Genomic DNA, 18,762 nt, shown 5'->3' with positions numbered 1-18,762 from the left:
AGCATACAATGGCACTGGTGTTAATGGATCCAGGCAGGTAGATTCTTGGGCATTCAGATGGCTTCCTCAGGTACTGGAAATGGCAGCAGTGGGCCTTGTGGGTGGGCAAGTTTTTGAGCCCCTGGGCAGCAGGTGTGGAGTGGTATGGGTGATGACAGTAGCAGTGATGGAAAAATCCCTTGGAACCCAAGTATTCTGTACTAGTGTTGGTGGTGGCTGATAGGTTGGACAGGCCAGTCCCCAGACCTGCAGATTGCATGTACAGGTGGGTGCCAGCTGTGGTAGTAGCAGGTTGAGTAGGCCCAACTTCAGACTCTAGGAGTGCTCAGGTATCACTGCTGACGAACTGAACTGGGTGATCCTTAGGCCTCCTAGATTGTGCTTGGGTAGTGGCGGCTATGAAGACAGGCTGGGTGGAAATGTCCTCAGGGACTCTGGTGGTGCACGCAGGTGCTGGCTATGGAAGGCAGGGGTAGGGTGATCCCCAGGCTTCTGGTGGAATGCTCCGGTAGGGGCAGCAGCAGCTATGCTGCAGTACTGATATGGAGAGTGGGGTTGCTTTCCCTGGGAGCAGCCATAGGCAGGTAGTTAGGGGACTGAGCTTTGCTCATACCTCTGCCCTGCAGCAGCCACTCTGCTCAGAGGAATGGGGTCACTGGTTCCCAATTCAGTCTGAGTGGCGGGGCAGGGCAGGACGTAGTCTGGTGGGGGCTGGGATCTAAAAATCACGCTGTGTTGCAGCTGCTTAGGACTTAGGGGTTGTGGGATCCAGTATGATATCTCTCTGGACCAATGCCTTCACGAAGTCTCCAGGCAGCTCCCTATGTTAGTCTCAGGGCCTGTGAGCATCAAGGGGGTCCCTCATGGGTAATGCTATTAGAGTTCACAGTGGGTATTTGGGCTGCTGGGGGTCCCACTTACTCTTCCTCTGCATAGGAAGCCTCTCCAGATTCCTAGCCGATTGCAAACAGGCTGCCTTACTTTTCTCCTTCATTGCTTTCAGAGTTTATCACTTCTCGGTTGAATTCCAGTGTTCTCTCTTAGATGATCTATTTGAAGTGTGATTATGTACTCTCACTATCACCATAATTATCTCACTATTTTGATTCCACTCTGTGGAAGAGGTAAGTACCAGAAGCATCTGGTCAGTCATGTTGAAACTCTTCCTTTAATTCAGCACTTTTAAAGTGTCAGGAACTATTCATTCCTTTTAACAGCTTTGATTGTACAGATTCTCACTCAGGTTCATTTTCCCCCTCTTTTGTTGGAATTCACTCTGCCTAAAATAGAAATTGTTTGGGGGTAAAATTTACTCCTCTCTTTAAGTTACCACTTGCCTCTTTTTTTTTTTTGAGACAGAGTCTCTCTCTGTCGCCCAGGCTGGAGTAGAGTGGCATGATCTTGGCTCACTGCAACCTCCGCCTCCCGGGTTCAACCGATTCTCCTGCCTCAGCCTCCCGAGTAGGTGGGATTACAGTCATGCACCACCACAACTGACTAATTTTTTATATTTTTGGTAGAGACTGGGTTTCGTCATCTTGGACAGGCTGGTCTCAAACTCCTTGACCTCAGGTGATTTGCCCACTTTGGCCTCCCAAAGTGCTGGGATTACAGGCGTGAGCCACTGCGCCTGGCCCGCTTTCCTCTTAAACATGCGATGTTTGGAGGGGAGTCAACATTTTTAGCAAATGGTTGGAGTGAAATTAAGTTACTGGGTTTTTTTTTTTTTTTTTTTTTTTTTGTCTTTTTTGGTGGTTTTACCTTGAGAGCAGCCATAGTTGCAGCATTAATACCAGGCAGCTAAAATGTAAATTAAAAAATCTGCCATCTTTCAAGACAGATGAACCATGAAAAGGAGACTGGGAGCAATAAGAACAGTCAGAGAGTGAGGGAATGGGGAAACCCTGGAGACAGCTAGAGAATGGGAACCCGTAATTTCACGTTTAAACTCAGTCCAAGTCTCTGGCTGACCCCTGTACCATATGGGCAACAGAAAACTGAAAGCAGTTTGCAACTGAGGCTTAAACTAAAGAAAATAATTGAGGTAAGATCCACTGCCCTCTTGCAGGTGTGACAGTCTGCAATTTGGATCTAAACAAGTGAATTGTCTGTGAAAAAAGGAATACCAACTCTTTTCTAAGCAATATAACAGAATCTAGAATCCAACATGCCATTTGCAATGTCCAGAATATAATCTTAAATTACTTGGCTTACAAAGAGCCAGGAAAATGAATTGTTCTCAAGGTAAAATAAATCAATGGAAGCCAATCCCAAGATAATCCAGATGTTATCAGATAAGGTTGTAAAGGATACATAACCATGTTAAATGAGTTAAAGAAACATATACTTAGTCTGGGCAACATGTTGAAACCGCATCTCTACAAAAAATACAACAATTAGCTGGGTGTGGTGGTATGCACCGATAGTCTCAGCTACTTGGGAGGCTGAGGTGGGAGGACCGCTTGAGACTGGGAGCAGATTTTGCCACTGCACTCCAGCCTGGGTGACAGAATGAGACCCCGTCTCAAAAAAGAAAAGAAAAGAAAAAAACATATACACTTGCAATCAACCAAAAGATGATAAATCTCAGCAGGAAAACAAATACACAAACAAATGGAAGGTCAGGCATTGTGGCTCATGCCTGTTAATATCAGTATTTTGGGAGGCTGAGGTGGGCAGATCCCTTGAGCCCAGAAGTTCAAGACAAGCCTGAGCAACATGGCAAAACCCCATTGCTACAAAAAATACAAAAAGAAATTAGCCAGGAATGGTGGCATTCGTCTATGGTTCTAGCTACTCTGGTGGCTAAGATAGGAGGATTGCTTGAGCCCAGGAGGTTAAAGCTGCAGTGAGCTGTGATCATGCTACTTTCCTCTAACCTGGGTAAAAGAGCGAGACTCTGCCTTAAAAAAATAAAAAATTTTAGAACTGAAAACCAGTATTTGAAATGAAAAAAATTCACTGGATGGGCATAAGAAGACTGGAGAAAACAGAGAAAGTAAACTTTAGGACAAATTAATTGAAATCATTCAATTTGAAGAAGAGAGAGAAAAACAGAACTGAACATTATGCTAAATGAAAGAAGCCAGTCACAGAAGACCACATATTGTATCATTCCATTTGCATGCATGTGTATAATTGGCAAATCTGGAGAGAAAGAAATTACTATAGTGGTTGTATGGGGTTGAAAGGAATAGGTAAAAGTATTGCTAACGTGTTCAAGTTTCTTTTCAGCTGATGAAAAGGTTCTAAGTTTATACTGTGGTGATAGCTGCACAACTCTGTGAATAAACTAAAACATGTACTTTAAATGGATGAATTTTATGGCTTGTTCGTTATATCTTAAATTTAGGATAACTGGAAAAAAAAAAAAGAAAAAGAAAACCTTAAGGACTCATGGGATAATTTAGAAAAGTCAAATATATGAGCAATTGAAAAAATATATATATGAGTAATTAAGGTACCAGAAGAAGCAGGGAGGACAGAGATTATGAATAAATTAGGCAGAAAATATATTTCTTTCTTTTTTTTTCTTTTGAGACAGAGTCTCTCTCTGTCACCCAGCTGGAGTATGGAGGGCAGTAGTGTGATCTCGGCCAACTGCAACCTCCGCCTCCCAAGTTCAAGTGATTCTCCTGCCTCAGCCCCAAGTAGCTGGAATTACAAACTCCCATCACGTCGCCCAGCTAATTTTTGTATTTTTAGTAGAGACAAAGTTTCACTGTGTTGGCCAGACGGGTCTTGAACTCCTGACCTCAAGTGACCTGCCCACCTCAGCCTCCCAAAGTGCTGGGGTTACAGGCCCGAGCAACCATGCCTGGCCAGAAAAAAATATTTCAAGAAATAATAGCAGTAAATTTCCCTATTCAGTAAAAAGGAATTTACAAATTCAAAAAGTTCAGCAAGCCTCAAACAGGATAACTATGAAGGAAATCATGACTAGACAAACCATAATTAAACTGCTAGAAACCAAAGACAGAAAATCCTGAAAGTACTCAGGAAAAACAGCATATTGTATGCAGGGAAATGATTTTAACAACCACAGAGTTCTCAATGAAACCACAGATGATAGTGGAACATCTTCAGGCAATGAAAAGAAAAAAAGCCGTTGACCCAAAATTTCATATCCATCAAAAATGTCCTTCAAGAATGACAATGAAATAAAGACATTTTCAGATAAAGGAAAACAAAGGTAATTTATTACCACTAGACTCATACTATAAGAAACATTAAGGGAAATTCTTTAAGGAAATGATACCAAAGAGGAAAAAGATGGCAACACCAGGGAGGAATCATGAGTTCAGGGAGGAAGTTGTGGGTTCAGTTTTTGACATGTTGAATCTGAAGTACTGGCAGAGAGGTTAAGGCTAGGAATATAGATCTGGGTCAACACAAGTAGAGTGAAAAACAAAACAAAACTAGTAGAGATGAAACTGTCTAAGAAGGCATAGGTTGAAAGCAAAACAAAGACCAAACACCAACTCCTGGGCCTTGACAACACTTCAAGCTAGGTAAAAGCAACTATGAAAGAATAAAGAGAAAGACAAAAGAAGAACCAGAAAGGAGTGGTCTATCATAGATTCTAAGGAAATAATTTTATTGAAATGTTATCAATGGCCTAAAGTGTAACATACAAGCAGAAGAAAAGAACTGGAAAGTTTCAGGGTTTCTGATAATTAGATATGTTAATAACTTTAGCAAGAGTGATTTCATGAAGAGGACTACTTTGAAAAGTAGATTAAACCAAATTAGAGGAGATAGAAAATATGAAACAGTAACAACTAAAAGAGAACATGGGGTTAAGATATTTGGGAAAATAGGTCACATTCTTGAGTCTTTCCTGAGAAGAATCGGACAATAGAGAGGGAGAGCTTCAAGATACAGGAGCCATGGGGATACATGTAATGGCAGAAGGTCTTGGGGAGGATCAAGAATGTTTCTCAATTTTAGCTGCACATTGGAATCCCTTGAGGAACTTAAAAAAAAAAATGCCTGGCCCACTTCTAAGACATTCTCATTTAATTAAAACTTGAGAATGAAGAATGAGAAAGAAGGTGCAAATTTAGGTAAGTTTGTAGGAGAGGAAATAGAAATACATTTATAATCAATTTTAATTATCTCCCAAAAGTTCTAATACCTGCCCTTTTGCCACACAAAGCACTTACCTAGTTCATTTTCTTTGCTTTTAGGTGGCAGATATTTAGGGAAAGTGAATTCCATTAGTATGACTACGTCCAGTTAGGATTATTTACATCCTGCCCATGTAGGGTGGAAAGAACTGGACCAATGATCTTTTCTACCAAGCTATCTATCAAAAAACCCCAGAAAACACTAAGCATTTATATGGTTCTCTGACTGACTGATTATAGACTAATCAATTGATTTAATTTATTTTGAGATTGGGTCTAACTCTTTTGCCCAGGCTAGAGTGCAGTGGCACAATCATAACTCAATACAGCCTCGAACTCCTTGGCTCAAGTGATCCTCCCACCTCAGACTCTGAAGTAGCTGGGACTACAGGTGCATACCACTGTACCAAGCTAATTTATTTTCTTAGACATAGGGTCTCACTGTGTTACCCAGGCCACCTGGCCTCAAGCAATCTTCCTACCTCAGCCTCTCAAGTTGCTGGTATTATAGGCGTGAGCCACTATAATAAGCTCAGATTTTAAAAAAAGCATTCATATTTCACACCTCACTTTTATGTCTACAATATTTTTGTGACCTAAATAGAATAGGTATGTATCTCATTAAATTAGGAAAAGGCAGCCCAAGAAGGTGAAATCACTTTGCCCAAGAGTCCAGAATGAAACAAAGGACTTCCATACTTAGTTGCAGAGGGCTTATGGCTGATGGAATGAGTGGAGCTAATATCTATTCCGTTTACCAAAAACAAACCACAGTGCTCGGGAATAGTATCCGATCAGACTAATTCACATTAGAGCACCTATGGACTACTGAAAGCCATGAAAAAATCCACCTGCCCCAATTTCAAACTCAGTGCCTTTTCTTCTAGATCTCATTGTCTTGAGATAGACTGATTCACATACAGAGTTGTAAAAATTAAGCAAAAGGACTAAAAGATACGATGTTTTCCATTAGTCTTTAGTTAGGTAAATTTTCATTATCTAAATTATTTTTACAAACTCAGAGTGAACTCTGACACAGGAGTGTAGTAAACTAGATCACAAGCAAACCTACTTTTATACTTAAATATGTTAATAAAAAGTTATGCAGAAATTAAAAAAAATCATGCCACATTTCCCCTTCAAGGTTCTAGTTTCAACTGCAACCACAGGAGATTAAAACTGACTTTCTTAAAAGTCCAAGCCGGGCTGGGCATGGTGGCTCATGCCTATAATCACAGTACTTTGGGAAGCCAAGGTGGGAGATCACTTGATGTTAGGAGTTTGAGATCAACCTGGCCAAGGTGGTGAAACACTGTCTCTACTAAAAAGACAAAAATTTGCTGGGCGTGGTGGTGTGTGCCTATAATACCAGTTACTTGGGTGGCTGAGGCATGAGAATCGTTTGAACCTGGGAGGTGGAGATTGTAGTGAGCTATCAAGCCACTGCATTCCAGTCTGGGCAACAGAGTGAGACTTTGTCTCAAAAAAAAAAAAAAAAAAAAAAAAATAAATCCAAACCAGCTTAACCTCCTGAATGAGGTGAAGAAAATACTGCTTTTTAAAACAGAGTGATAACGGAGATATTCAATGATAAAGGAGATTATAATGTCTGTCACTATTATTCAGAGATTACAGTCAGATTAATTCAAAGACTGTATTTATCACATTTGTGATAAATGTTTGTTGGTCCATTTAAAAAAATTTATTTAGTAAGAAACAAATGGAAGGAGAAAAAAGAAAAATAGAAATGAAGAGCTCATTCAGATAACACTGATACATTTTTTCCTAGCTGCTACAGTATTATTCTGTTATATCATTCTTCAAATCTTTTTTGTCCATTATAACAGTAAAATAAACACAGGAAAATCAATTTTAAGTAATAGTTGAAAACATACTAGAAAATTAGGGCATTTAAACCAAATACGTAAGTTTTTAGGCAGAAAATCACGTTCAGTTTATCAGCCTTATAGCTCATTTAGATTTTACAAGTAGAGTTAAAGCAACTCTGGGCCGGGCGCAGTGGCTCATGCCTGTAATCCCAGCACTTTGGGAGGCCGAGGCAGGCGGATCACGAGGTCGAGAGATCAAGACCATCCTGACCAACATGGTGAAACCCCGTCTCTGCTAAAAATACAAAAAAATTAGCTGGACGTGGTGGCACGCGTCTGTAGTCCCAGCTACTTGGGAGGCTGAGGCAGGAGAATTGCTTGAACCCGGGAGGCGGAGGGTGCAGTGACCCAAGGTCATGCCACTGCATTCCAGCCTGGCGCCTGGCGATGGAGTGAGACTCTCTCTTAAAAAAAAAAAAAAAAAAAAAAAAAAAAAAAAAAGTAACTCTGTTTTACAAATAGAGTTAATGAGTGCCCAGTGCAAGGTTTTAACCTCAATAAACAGTCAAACTAACAACGGTATTGCAGCTATTTATAAATTTTTACCTTATGTGCAAAATTATAGAAAAACTTACTAAAGACTCTTGACTTTTAGGGACAAGCTAGAGATAATGTCCAGAGAGTGAGCCTAAAACCAATTTAATTTTATTAAGGTTTTCAGTCATATTAGAATCTTAATCATCTGGCTGGGTGCAGTGGCTCACGCCTATAATCCTAGCACTATAGGGGGCTGAGGCAGCTGGTTGCCTGAGCTCAGGAGTTCTAGACCAGCCTGGCCAATATGGTGAAACTCTTTCTCTACTAAAAATAAAAAAAAATTAGCTGAGCATGGTGGTACGTGCTTACAGTTCCAGCTACTCTGGAGGCTGAGGTAGGAGAATCACTTGAACCTGGGAGGCAGCAGAGGAAGCAGTGGGCCGAGATCGCACCACTGCACTCCAGCCAGAGCAACAAAACGAAACTGTCTCCAAAAAAAGAATCTTAATCATTCACGGAGGTAAAGTAGTAACTTTGACAGGGAAAAGTGTAGAAACAATTATAGCTTCTTATCTCCCCACTGTAAAGAAGGTCAAGGAGATGAAAGAGGATTAGCACAAACTTACCTTTCTCAAACTTAGAAAAGGCAACTGACTTGAGACTGCACTGATGACCTTTGCATGTTCCAATCAGCTCACCAGCTTTTACATCCCAAAATTTGGCTGTTTGATCACCTGCTGCTGTAACCTTTCAAAAATAAGGTAAGCACAATTTAATAAAGCAATCCCTTATTAGTATTTACCCAGATCCTAATGAAATAAAAGTCACTTACAAGTTTAAGTTCACCAGGGACCCAGGCCAGGTCAAAGACAGCATTCCAGTGAGCCATCCATTCTAAACAAAGAAAACAGTAAACGTGAAATGCCTAAATTGTAATTTTTGGCTACCGTATCAATAGTAGTTTAAATACCTGGAAAGATGTAGTAGTAAAAAATCAGTAGTCAATCATTTGAAAAATGCAAATCAAAACCACAATGAGATACCATCTCACGCCAGTCAGAATGGCGAATATTAAAAAGCCAAGAAACAACAGATGCAGGCAAGGCTGCAGAGAGATAGCAACATTTTTACACTGTTGTTGGGAATGCAAATTAATTCAACCATGTGGAAGACAGTGTGGTGATTCTTCAAAGACCTAGAACCAGAAATATCATTTGACCCAGTAATCCCATTACTGGGTATATATCCCCCAAAATAGAAATCATTCTATTATAAAGGTACATGTATGCATATGTTCACTGCAGCACTATTTGCAATAGCAAATACATGGAATCAACCCAAATGCCCATCAATGATAGACTGGATAAAGGAAATGTGGTGCATATACACCATGGAATACAATGCAGCCACAAAAAAGAGGTATCAGAGATCATGTCCTTTGCAGGGACATGGATGGAGCTGGAAGTCACTATCCTCAGCAAACTCACACACAAACAGAAAACCATATACTGCATGTTCTCACTCATAAGCGGAAACTGAACAATGAGAGCAGGTGGACACAGGGAGGGGAACAACACATATTGGAGCCTGTTGAGGGGGAGCAGAGGGAGGGAGAACATCAGAAAAAATAGCTAATGCATGCTGGGCTTAATAACTAGGTAATGGGTTGATATGTGCAGCAAACCACCATGGCACACGTTTACCTATGTAACAAACCTGCACATCCTGCACATGTACCCTGGAACTTAAAATAATAAAAATAAATAAAGATGCACACATAAAAAAGCAGTAGTCAGCACCCTAGGGTGCATGAGCCAAAGTGAATTTGTGGACTTAGACATTACACATTCCCTTAATTACCACATGAGAACTACTACCAACTGATGTCAATTTTCTTTCCATAGTTCATTAGTAACATATTCTCTAAAATAGAATCTATCTGAAACACATTCCAGTTCAAAAATCTTCATGATGCTGGCTGGGCACAGTGGCTCACACCTGTAATCCCAGCACTTTGGGAGGCCGAGGCAGGCAGATCACTTGAGGCCAGGGGTTCGAAACCAGCCTGGCCACATGGTGAAACTCCTCTCTACCAAAAATACAAAAACAAAAACAAAAAACAAAAAGAACTTCATGATGCTCTCTGAATGGAATGTAAAATACTTTGGTTTGACATTCAAATTTCTGCTTGCTTTAGCCTTTATCTTGGTTGCAAGCCTCATCTCTCACTGTTCTAGATATATCTTATTCCAATCAAATTGGTCACTTCCTATTTTATTATATCCTGTGCTTTTTCTATCCCTAGACCTTTGCTAATGCTTTTCCCTCCACCTGGAGTGCCCTCTTTCATTTCCACTGGTCTAAATACCATAGTCCAACTCAAATCCCCCATTTGAGTTGGACTATGGTATTTAGACCAGTGGAATTTTATAATATATAAATTTTCCTAGCCTTCTTTATTATATGAGAGCTTTCTCTTTGACACCTATGTGTTTTCTTTCTACTTCTACATCACTTAGTCTTTTATTTATTTCAACACTTGACTTACAGGTTCCAAATTACCAGCTTCTTAAGGTTAGTAGAACTTTGCTTTATACATGTAAAATGCTTGATCAATATAAATATTTTAAAGCAACACTTCTCCAATCACATTAAGTGCTAAAAATTCAACTTTTTGAAGAAACTGTTTTTAATCCTAAAATGTATTTTTCTTAACTTTGAGTAAAGGCATTGTCACAGTTAACAGTTACTGACAGATAGGCAGTCTACCATTTACTTCTAACCTGGTCCCTAAAAAGACTTAATCAGAAGTTAACATCATTGGGAATGCGTTATAGTTTAAATGTTTGTCACCACCAAATCTCATGTTACAATTTAATCCCCAAAGTTGGAGGTGGGACCTAATGGTTGGAGGCATTTGGGTCATGGAGGTGGATCCCTCACGAACAGATTAATGCCCTCCCTAAGAGGTGGGCAGATGAGTGAGTTCTCACTCTATTAGTTCCCTGGAGAGCTGGTTGTTAAAAAAGGGCTTGGCACCACCTCTCTTCTCTTGCCATGTGACCTCTGTATTCATGGGCTCCTCTTTGGCTTCTGCCATGAGTGAGGACGGCCTGACGCCTTCACCAGATGTCTAATCTTCTAGCCAGCAGGCTCATGCACCAAATAAATGTTTTCTTCTTTTTAATCTACTCAGTCTCAGTTATTACTTTATAGCAACACAAGACAGACTAAAACAGAATGTGCTCGAATAATAATTCACTTGAGGGTTTATAAATTGTTTTAAATGTTAAAACAAAAATTGTAGACCTAGACTTACCTTTGAAGCACTTCTTTCTGAAAGTTTGTGATTCAGTGTTATACAATCGAACAAAACCTTCTTCATTGGCAACTGCTAGGATATGTTCCATATTGGGAGCTAAATCAGAAATAAAGAATAAAATATACAGAGTAACACAAACATTTTAAAGTTTACTCAAAAACCACCAAAATTATCTTCAAATAATCTCTTATTTAGAGAAGGGCTAAATCGAGGGTAGTACTTAAAACAAGAGTGGTACCGGCCAATGGTAAACAAAGGCATATGATGATGTAGGCCGCCAGCAGGCTGAGTCTATTAGTTTTATTTTTTATTATATTTTTATTAATTTTTACCACAATCATGGCTACATAAGAGTCTATTAGATTTGTTTGTTTTTGAGACAGTCTTGCTCTGTCACCTAGGCTGGAATGCAGTGGCATGATCTTGGCTCACTGCAACCTCCACCTCCCAGGTACAAGCGATTCTCTTGCCTTAGCCTCCCCAGTAGCTGGGACTACAGGCATGCACCACTATGCCTGGCTAATTTTTGTAAGCAGTCTGTTAGCTTGAAATTTCCTTTTCACAACTTTTTCTCTTTCCTCTCAAACTATGATGGGTGAAGACAAGTACTTCTATTTCTTTTTTTTTTTGGAGATGAAGTCTTGCTCTGTCGCCCAGGCTAGAGTGCAATGGCATAATCTTGGCTCACTGTATTCAAGCAATTCTCCTGTCTCAGCCTCCCAGATTCAAGCAATTTTCCTGTTTCAGTCTCCTGAGTAGCTGGGATTATAGGTGCGCACCACCACACCCAGCTAATTTTTTCTAATTTTAGTAGAGACAGGGTTTCACCATGTTGATCAGGCTGACCTTCAACTCCTGACCTCAAGTGCTTCACCTGCCTTAGCCTCCCAATGTACTGGGTAAGTCAAGTGTAAGTCACTGTGCCTGGACCCGCCTTGGCCTCCCAAAGTGCTGGGATTACAGATGTCAGCCACTGTGCCCAGCTGAAGTAGTTCCATTTCTGTTCATATATTCCCCAATGAGTCACAGAAAGATACATTCAACCAGATAAAAGAGTATGTATCTACTGGGTAAAACAATTTCATAGTAGCTGAACCTTTGCAACCTTTTCCTTAATACCACTTTTTAAAAAATGGTGCTGTAAGAGTCTATGCTTTAGAGGAAATGTATAGTTATGCTAATGATGCATAGAGATTAAGTCTATTTTATAAATCAGAAGACAATAGTCTTAAAAAAAAAAAACTCTAACATCCACCTAATTTACTTTTCTTTGAAAGGGAAATACTATGGTATATTTTCCCTGTAAGTGTGAAATAGATGATTTGTGCCCAAGCCTTGCCTAGATAGTAATTCTCTTACCAGAAGAGAAGGTACATCCAAAAGGAGGAACTGGGACTCCTGTTTCTCCATAAGAAGTGTGTTCATCATTACCGCTGCACTGATAACCAGCCAGAAGGGATTGTAGAGGGTATTGTGAAGACCATCCTAAAACAAGACAATTCCTTATAGAATTCCAATAGAGCATTACATTTCAGCATTTTTAACAAATGCAGAAGTAAATATTTGTTCTTAAGAAACTTTAGATATTAACACAGATCCACTTACTATTAATATCTATGGAAGAATCAGTTTCTGGTATTTTCTTAAGAAATCCTAAGGAAGAAACGAAAGACCACTTCTAACTTCTGGGGAGGTATAACTCTGGGCTTACTATCTTAAATGGAGACTCTCACTAGTGAGAGTCTTGTCGGTGAACTCTTGTCGGAGACTCTCACTAGTGAGAGATAAGAACAAGGGGCCTTTGCATATTAAGATCTTCTCCATTCTCGTAAGAGACTACCACAAAAGCATTCTATTAAAACTGCTATTCCCTTCCATTAAATCCTTACTATGTTTTTGGAGTCACTAAATCAACAACATTGCTATAAACTCTTAAGTTACCTGGAACATCATACAAAATCCAGTGGTCAAAAAGTCAAAGAAAATAATATGTCAATGTACCTACTACAGCCAGTAACGTATTCATTGATACTAAGGTTAGTTCCTTTTTCCTTTAGTGCTGAAATTGCAGGACTCTAAAAACGTTAATAGCAACAATCATAGTATCTTAGTATTGACCCCTAGAAAACATTTAGTTAGCCCTGGCTAGCGGTAGTGGGTCAGGGAAGTCTTTACAGGAGGTCTTGAATGATGGGTAGATTTTCACTGAATTTAGAACATAGAACAGGAAATTTGGGATGGAAGAAAAGTTTATTCTGCTTGGGTCAGAGACCTAATGTGCACTATGGTCCCACATAGTAAGACATCTTCAGAGATTTGTTTTTATCATACTGATTTGTGGTTAACACATTTTAAATATATAAAAGAAACATTCATTCAACAAGTAATTACTGAAAATCAAATGTTCATTAAGCACTGGAGGAAACACTGATTTACAATATATTAAAAGCATCTTAAATAATTAACAAACTGAATTTTAGGGTACTTTGAATTCTCACTTTTCTTCAAAAGTACTATATGGAGAATACATCTTAACCTGACTTAACTTCAAACAAATCTTCATTTGGATGTTCACCCAGACATAACCTGAAAGAATCAGTAGAAGGGCAGCAAAGAAACTTAATCTAAATTTAATAATTAGTTCTGAGGGCATTATGTCATAATTTCAATATCAGATATCATTGTAAAAGAGCTGTAAAGACAACTAAAAGAATGCAATGATTAGTCATGTTGAGTTCACCCAAGTATCCATCTACAGAATAAGTGTGAAAAAACAAAAGCCTCTGTTCAAAGGCTATGTAAATACACACTTGTGTTTCGGAATTAAAAAAAAAATCAACTGCAAAATACAAACTCAAAAGGGACTTTTGAACAACTTGGTTGAAATGAAGATGATACACTCTGAAAAACCTATAACTTTTTTATAATTAAACAATGACTCTTTAACTCTGGCTTATTGACTACAATTAACATCCCAATTGTTAATGGTGATGTGATTGGTCCTTGCCTACCCCTCCACTTCTGCAATCCCTGCAATACATATTTCATTAATGAACCACCCTAAGCTATTTCTGGATTCTTACCGTGTTATGAACATGAAAGCATAATGCTTTCTTTCACAACACATTTGGAAAAGGCTATTATTTCATTATTGTACAACTTAAGCCCCTGGAGATACATGCAGATATTCCAAGTAGTATACAATAACATGAGAGTTTTCAGGGTCTCAATTTCCAGATACAGTAGTCACCCCTTATCCATGGTTTCGCTTTCTGTGGTTTCAGTTACCTATGGTCAACGATAGTCTGAAACTATTAAATTGAAAATTCCAGAAATTAAACAATTCATAAGTTTTAAATTGTGTGCCATTTTGGGTAGCAAGAAAATCTCACACTGTCCTACCTTGGCCTGTCCAGGATATGAATCATACCTGTGTCCAGAGCATCCATGCCATATACATTACCTGCTCTTTGGTCATTTAGCTACTTTGCATGCCACAAAGTTGGAAGGTTGGCAGTAGCCTAATGTTATATGACAGTCCCTCCCTAGATCATTCACCTCACTTCATCTCATCATGCAGGTATTATGCCATTTCACATCATCACAAGGGTAAGTACAGTACAATGAGATATTCCAAGAGGCCACCTTCACATAACTTTTATTATAGAATATTGTTAAAATTGTTCTACTTTATTCTTAGTTATTGTTAATCGCTTACTGTGCCTAATTAAACTTAATCATAGGTAAATGTCTGTACAGCAAAAAACACACACACGTAGGGTTGGGTCTTGGAACATATCCTTCAACGTTGGTACGACTGCACTCAACTTCAATATACAGTCATATACCATGTGATGGCATTTTGGCCAAAGACAGACCGCATACACAATAGTAGTCTTACAAGATTGTAATGGAGCTTAAAAATTCCTACTGTGTCTTAGCTTTTAACAAAAGGTTCAAAAAATTAAGAAAAACGAAAAAAACTAAAAATAAAAAAGCTTTATAGAGTAAGAAAAAAAGAAATAAAATATTTTGTACAATTATACAACATGTCTGTGCTTTATGCTACCTGTTACCACAAGGGCCAAAAAGTTTAACAATTTAAAATGTTTGTAAATTTAAAAGTTATAGTAAGCTAAGGTTAATTTATTATTGAAGAAACTATTCTTAATCAATTTAATGCAGCCTAAGTGTAGATTGTTTATAATGTCTACAGTAGTATAACATCCCAGGTCTTCACGTTGACTGACCACTCACTCATTGATTGACCCAGAGCAACCTCCAGTCCTGCGAGCTCCCATTCACCATTCATAGTAAGCACTCTCCTCAGGTGTACCTTTTTTTATCTTTTAAATCATATCTTTACTGCACCTTTTCTATGTTTAGATACACAAATACCATTGTGTTACAGTTGCCTACAGCACTTGATACAGTATTATGCTGTACACGTTTATAGCCTAAGAAAAATAGACTATATAGCTTAGGTATACAGTAGGTTACATTATCCGGCTTTGTGTTAAGTACACTCTGTGATGTTTGTACAATGATAAAATCACCTAATGAAGCATTTCTCAGAATGTATCTCCATTTATAAGCAATTGGATGACTACATACACATTTCCAAAACTCACCTGTCTGAAAACCTGATGTCTTTCAGGAGATTGAGGAATCACTTTTTTCCTTCCCCTTCATTACTTCCTTTCTTCCACTTTACAAAAGAAAGACATTCCCATGCCCCAATCTTAAAAACCTTGCATTGATCCAAAGTATAAAAACTTTTCAGTGCCCAAATATTTTTAATTAAAAATATTTTACCTAAACAATATATTAAATAATGTTTTAAATAAACTTCTGGAACCTTAACTAAGCGATAATAATTCCTTCAATAAAGGAACCATAAACACCCAAATTCATCTCTGTAAAAGATGTACTTCCAATAAAGTTTTACTTTTGGTTAATAATAATCAAAATTCACAATCTATATTGTTTCAATCAATCATATAGTACTAATAATTATATTGAAAATTCAATCCATAAAGAAGTTTTAACACTTGGAGGCTTATGATGGCAGGAAACAGCAATTTAAATACATTTTTTGACACAGAGGGGTATGATAGAGTGATTAGAAGAAGAGCTTTTCAAGCATAAAATTAAATTACATTAGGAGAAATTCTGTGGGAGAAATGAAATGGAAATAAATTCAAGAGCAAAAGGCAGCTACCTGGAATGTCTAGCAGTTAAAGAGGAGATTTATTTTTCTAACAAACAGATGATGTGATTATCAAATCACTATAGTATTTACGTTATATTAGATACACTTAGAAGAGTGATACATTTTTATTTTAAAATGTCAACATTCCCAGTATGGTCGGAAATTACATTCTTTGCATTTTTTAAAATTTATGATAAAAGTTTTTAGATATCAATTTAAAAATACACAGAAGAGTAATCAGATTTCCATTTTAGAAGAATCATTAGCAGCAATATGGAGAATAAACTGAAGAGAAACTAAGAGGCCATTTGGGAGACTTCTTACAAACCAGACAAGGTATTAGGGCCTAACCTAGGAGAATGGAATAGTAAAAATAGAACACATCCAAGACACAGTAAAGATGCAGAATCAGAACAAATAGGAGAGGATGGACTCCAGGGATTTTAAGGACATGTTCTCAATGTGTATCTATTAAGATGAAGAAGTTTTTAATTGACTCAGGTTTTCGGCGGGGAAAACTGGTTCAAATAATGAAGCCACTCCCTAAAATGGCAATATACCGGGTTTAGGGAAAAAGTGAGTTAAGTTTTGGGCATTTGAGTTTGAGATGCTTGTGGGACTGACCATCTGGGTGAAAGTCAACCCTCTCAGATTTTATAGAAATGAATCTCAAACACAGGAAGTCTTCCAATAACATCATTTTGTACAATATCATTTCCTCATACTGTTCATGAGAAAAACATCAATTCCTGTTTGAGGCCACTGGCTATATGGAGTTTGCATATGTTCCCCCCATGTTCACAGTGGTTTCCTCCAGGCACTCTGGTTTCCTCCCACATGACAAAGATGTGTGTATTAGGTTCAACGGCATGTCTACATGGTCCCAGTAGACATGGATGTTTGTGAGGGCTTCTTGTGATGAAATAGTGGCTGGTCCAGAGCTGGTTTCCACCTTGCACCATGAGCTGCCAGGATAGGCTTTAGGCACCACAGGCCTGAAGTGGAATTAAGTGTGTCAGAAAATGAATGAATACAAATAATTGTAAAGTAAAAGTTTGTTAACTCTACGATAATCATAGTTATGAATGAATGATAGCAATGAAGGATAATAAACAATTTGGTATGACAGGGCTCAGTGAGCTGCCATATTTGTGACTTGTTTTTGAACTGGGTGGTGGTAGGAGGTACTCCTTTCAATTTTCACTTTTCAAATATTTATTCCTTGATTTAACCCACCACCATTATGACCGAGGTCTTTCACTGATGCACCAAAACTTGGGTAAATAATTATCTCAATTGTTTTTATTAATCTTTCTCAAATGTATGTATAACACAATTATTTCAATATTTAATATTAGAAGTGTTTTGGGTCTTTAGGAGTTTGGTGGTGTTTGTGTGACCTATATTATGCCACTGAAACTTAATTCTTGTTTTTATCAAGTAGCCTATGGTATAGTTGGTTTAGTTATACATTGTTTTCCTTAAAGTCACAGTTTCCAAGGGCCTATCTAGGTATTAAGTGAGGACTTACTGTATAAGAAATAGAAGGTTGTACGCAGAAGTGGAAGAAGCCCTGGTTATGGCTATGACCATCCATACGAGTAGGTAGAAGAAAAGAGGCCAAGGATGAAATGCCAACACTGAAGAGGAAAGGAGATGACTGTATAGATTTCAGTTGGCAACATATTATAATGAATGAATTTCAGTATGGAAAGAGAGAAGAGAAAGGTAAACACATGGAGAATTAGGAGAAAATCTGTCACAAAATAGAGGATGAACAGTTCCCCTAGGACACACATGTTAGTAAAGTGTGGAGGTATAATAAAATCCAGGCAGTTTAACTCCAAAGACAGAGCTCTTAACCACTGCGTACTGTCACTCTTAAAAAGAGGATAGAGAAGTTACTCAAACAAGGTCCCAGGAGAAACAGAAAGAGGAGCATTTACAGTATAATTACAAAGATTATCTAAGAAGGAAATAAGGATGGTATAAAGTTTTACATTGGCAGCAGGAAGTTGAGGGACTACTTCTCAGTCTCCTTCTCAATATCATTTTCCTAGACATCCCTGAATATAAAAATTGCCTTCTCGGATTCGTTTCACATGGTTTCAAGGGCAAAAAGAAACTCTGGGTATAGTCGACCTTTACATGAGTGAGATTTTACTTCTGTCCAAGGTTAGTCTGGGTAGTTAAATCTCTTACCAGAAGCTTATCAAAAAGTTTAGGCTGATGACACCCAAACCTGACCTCAAATCTCTTATTGCCAATGCTTTAGTGTAAGAACCTAACGAACTGTAGAAAATAGGGTAGATTTCTACATACAAACACGGGAATATGTTCAACTTACACCATTAAAGTGAAAAACATGACATTTTGATTCTATTTCTGAAAATAATAGATATGACGTTTACTTCAATCTATTAACAGGGGTCATCTCTAGGGGATGTGGTTACAGGCATCTTTCACGCTATAATTTAAATGTTTATGACCATGTAGTAAACGTGGAAAAAAAGATTTTGATCCTATTAGAAGCAGATATCCTCTACTTGACTAAGTTTCTTAAGAGCGGGTCATATTCACTGATACGTATCCATAGCAAATAGCTGGGGTCACTAAGGTTCTACAACAAACAAATGAATTAATCAATAAGTAACAGTTTTGACCATCTCAAATAATTGTAGAAAGAAACATATACACACAAATGCATGCATTTTCCAGTTAACGCTCAATGTA

The 18,762-nt window shown here is 38.2% G+C and overlaps 1 protein-coding gene across 1 annotated transcript in view; it reads right to left on the bottom strand.

Annotated features, from left to right (window-relative positions):
• Positions 1–18,762, bottom strand: part of DTL (denticleless E3 ubiquitin protein ligase homolog) — a 61,272-nt gene that overhangs the window by 41,884 nt on the left and 626 nt on the right. The window contains exons 2-5 of the mRNA XM_032289161.1: positions 12,177–12,302; positions 10,815–10,913; positions 8,328–8,389; positions 8,122–8,242 (exon numbers count right to left, since the gene is read on the bottom strand). Of these exons, the coding sequence (XP_032145052.1) occupies positions 8,122–8,242; positions 8,328–8,389; positions 10,815–10,913; positions 12,177–12,302 (408 nt within the window). The remainder of the gene's footprint in view (positions 1–8,121; positions 8,243–8,327; positions 8,390–10,814; positions 10,914–12,176; positions 12,303–18,762) is intronic.

The sequence above is a fragment of the Sapajus apella genome, unplaced genomic scaffold (assembly GCF_009761245.1).
Source record: "Sapajus apella isolate SASKATOON/1434 unplaced genomic scaffold, GSC_monkey_1.0 scaffold22, whole genome shotgun sequence".
NCBI classification, from domain to species: Eukaryota; Metazoa; Chordata; class Mammalia; order Primates; family Cebidae; genus Sapajus; species Sapajus apella.
Note: the sequence above shows the minus strand (reverse complement) of the source record. Positions and strands in the feature narration are given on the sequence as shown.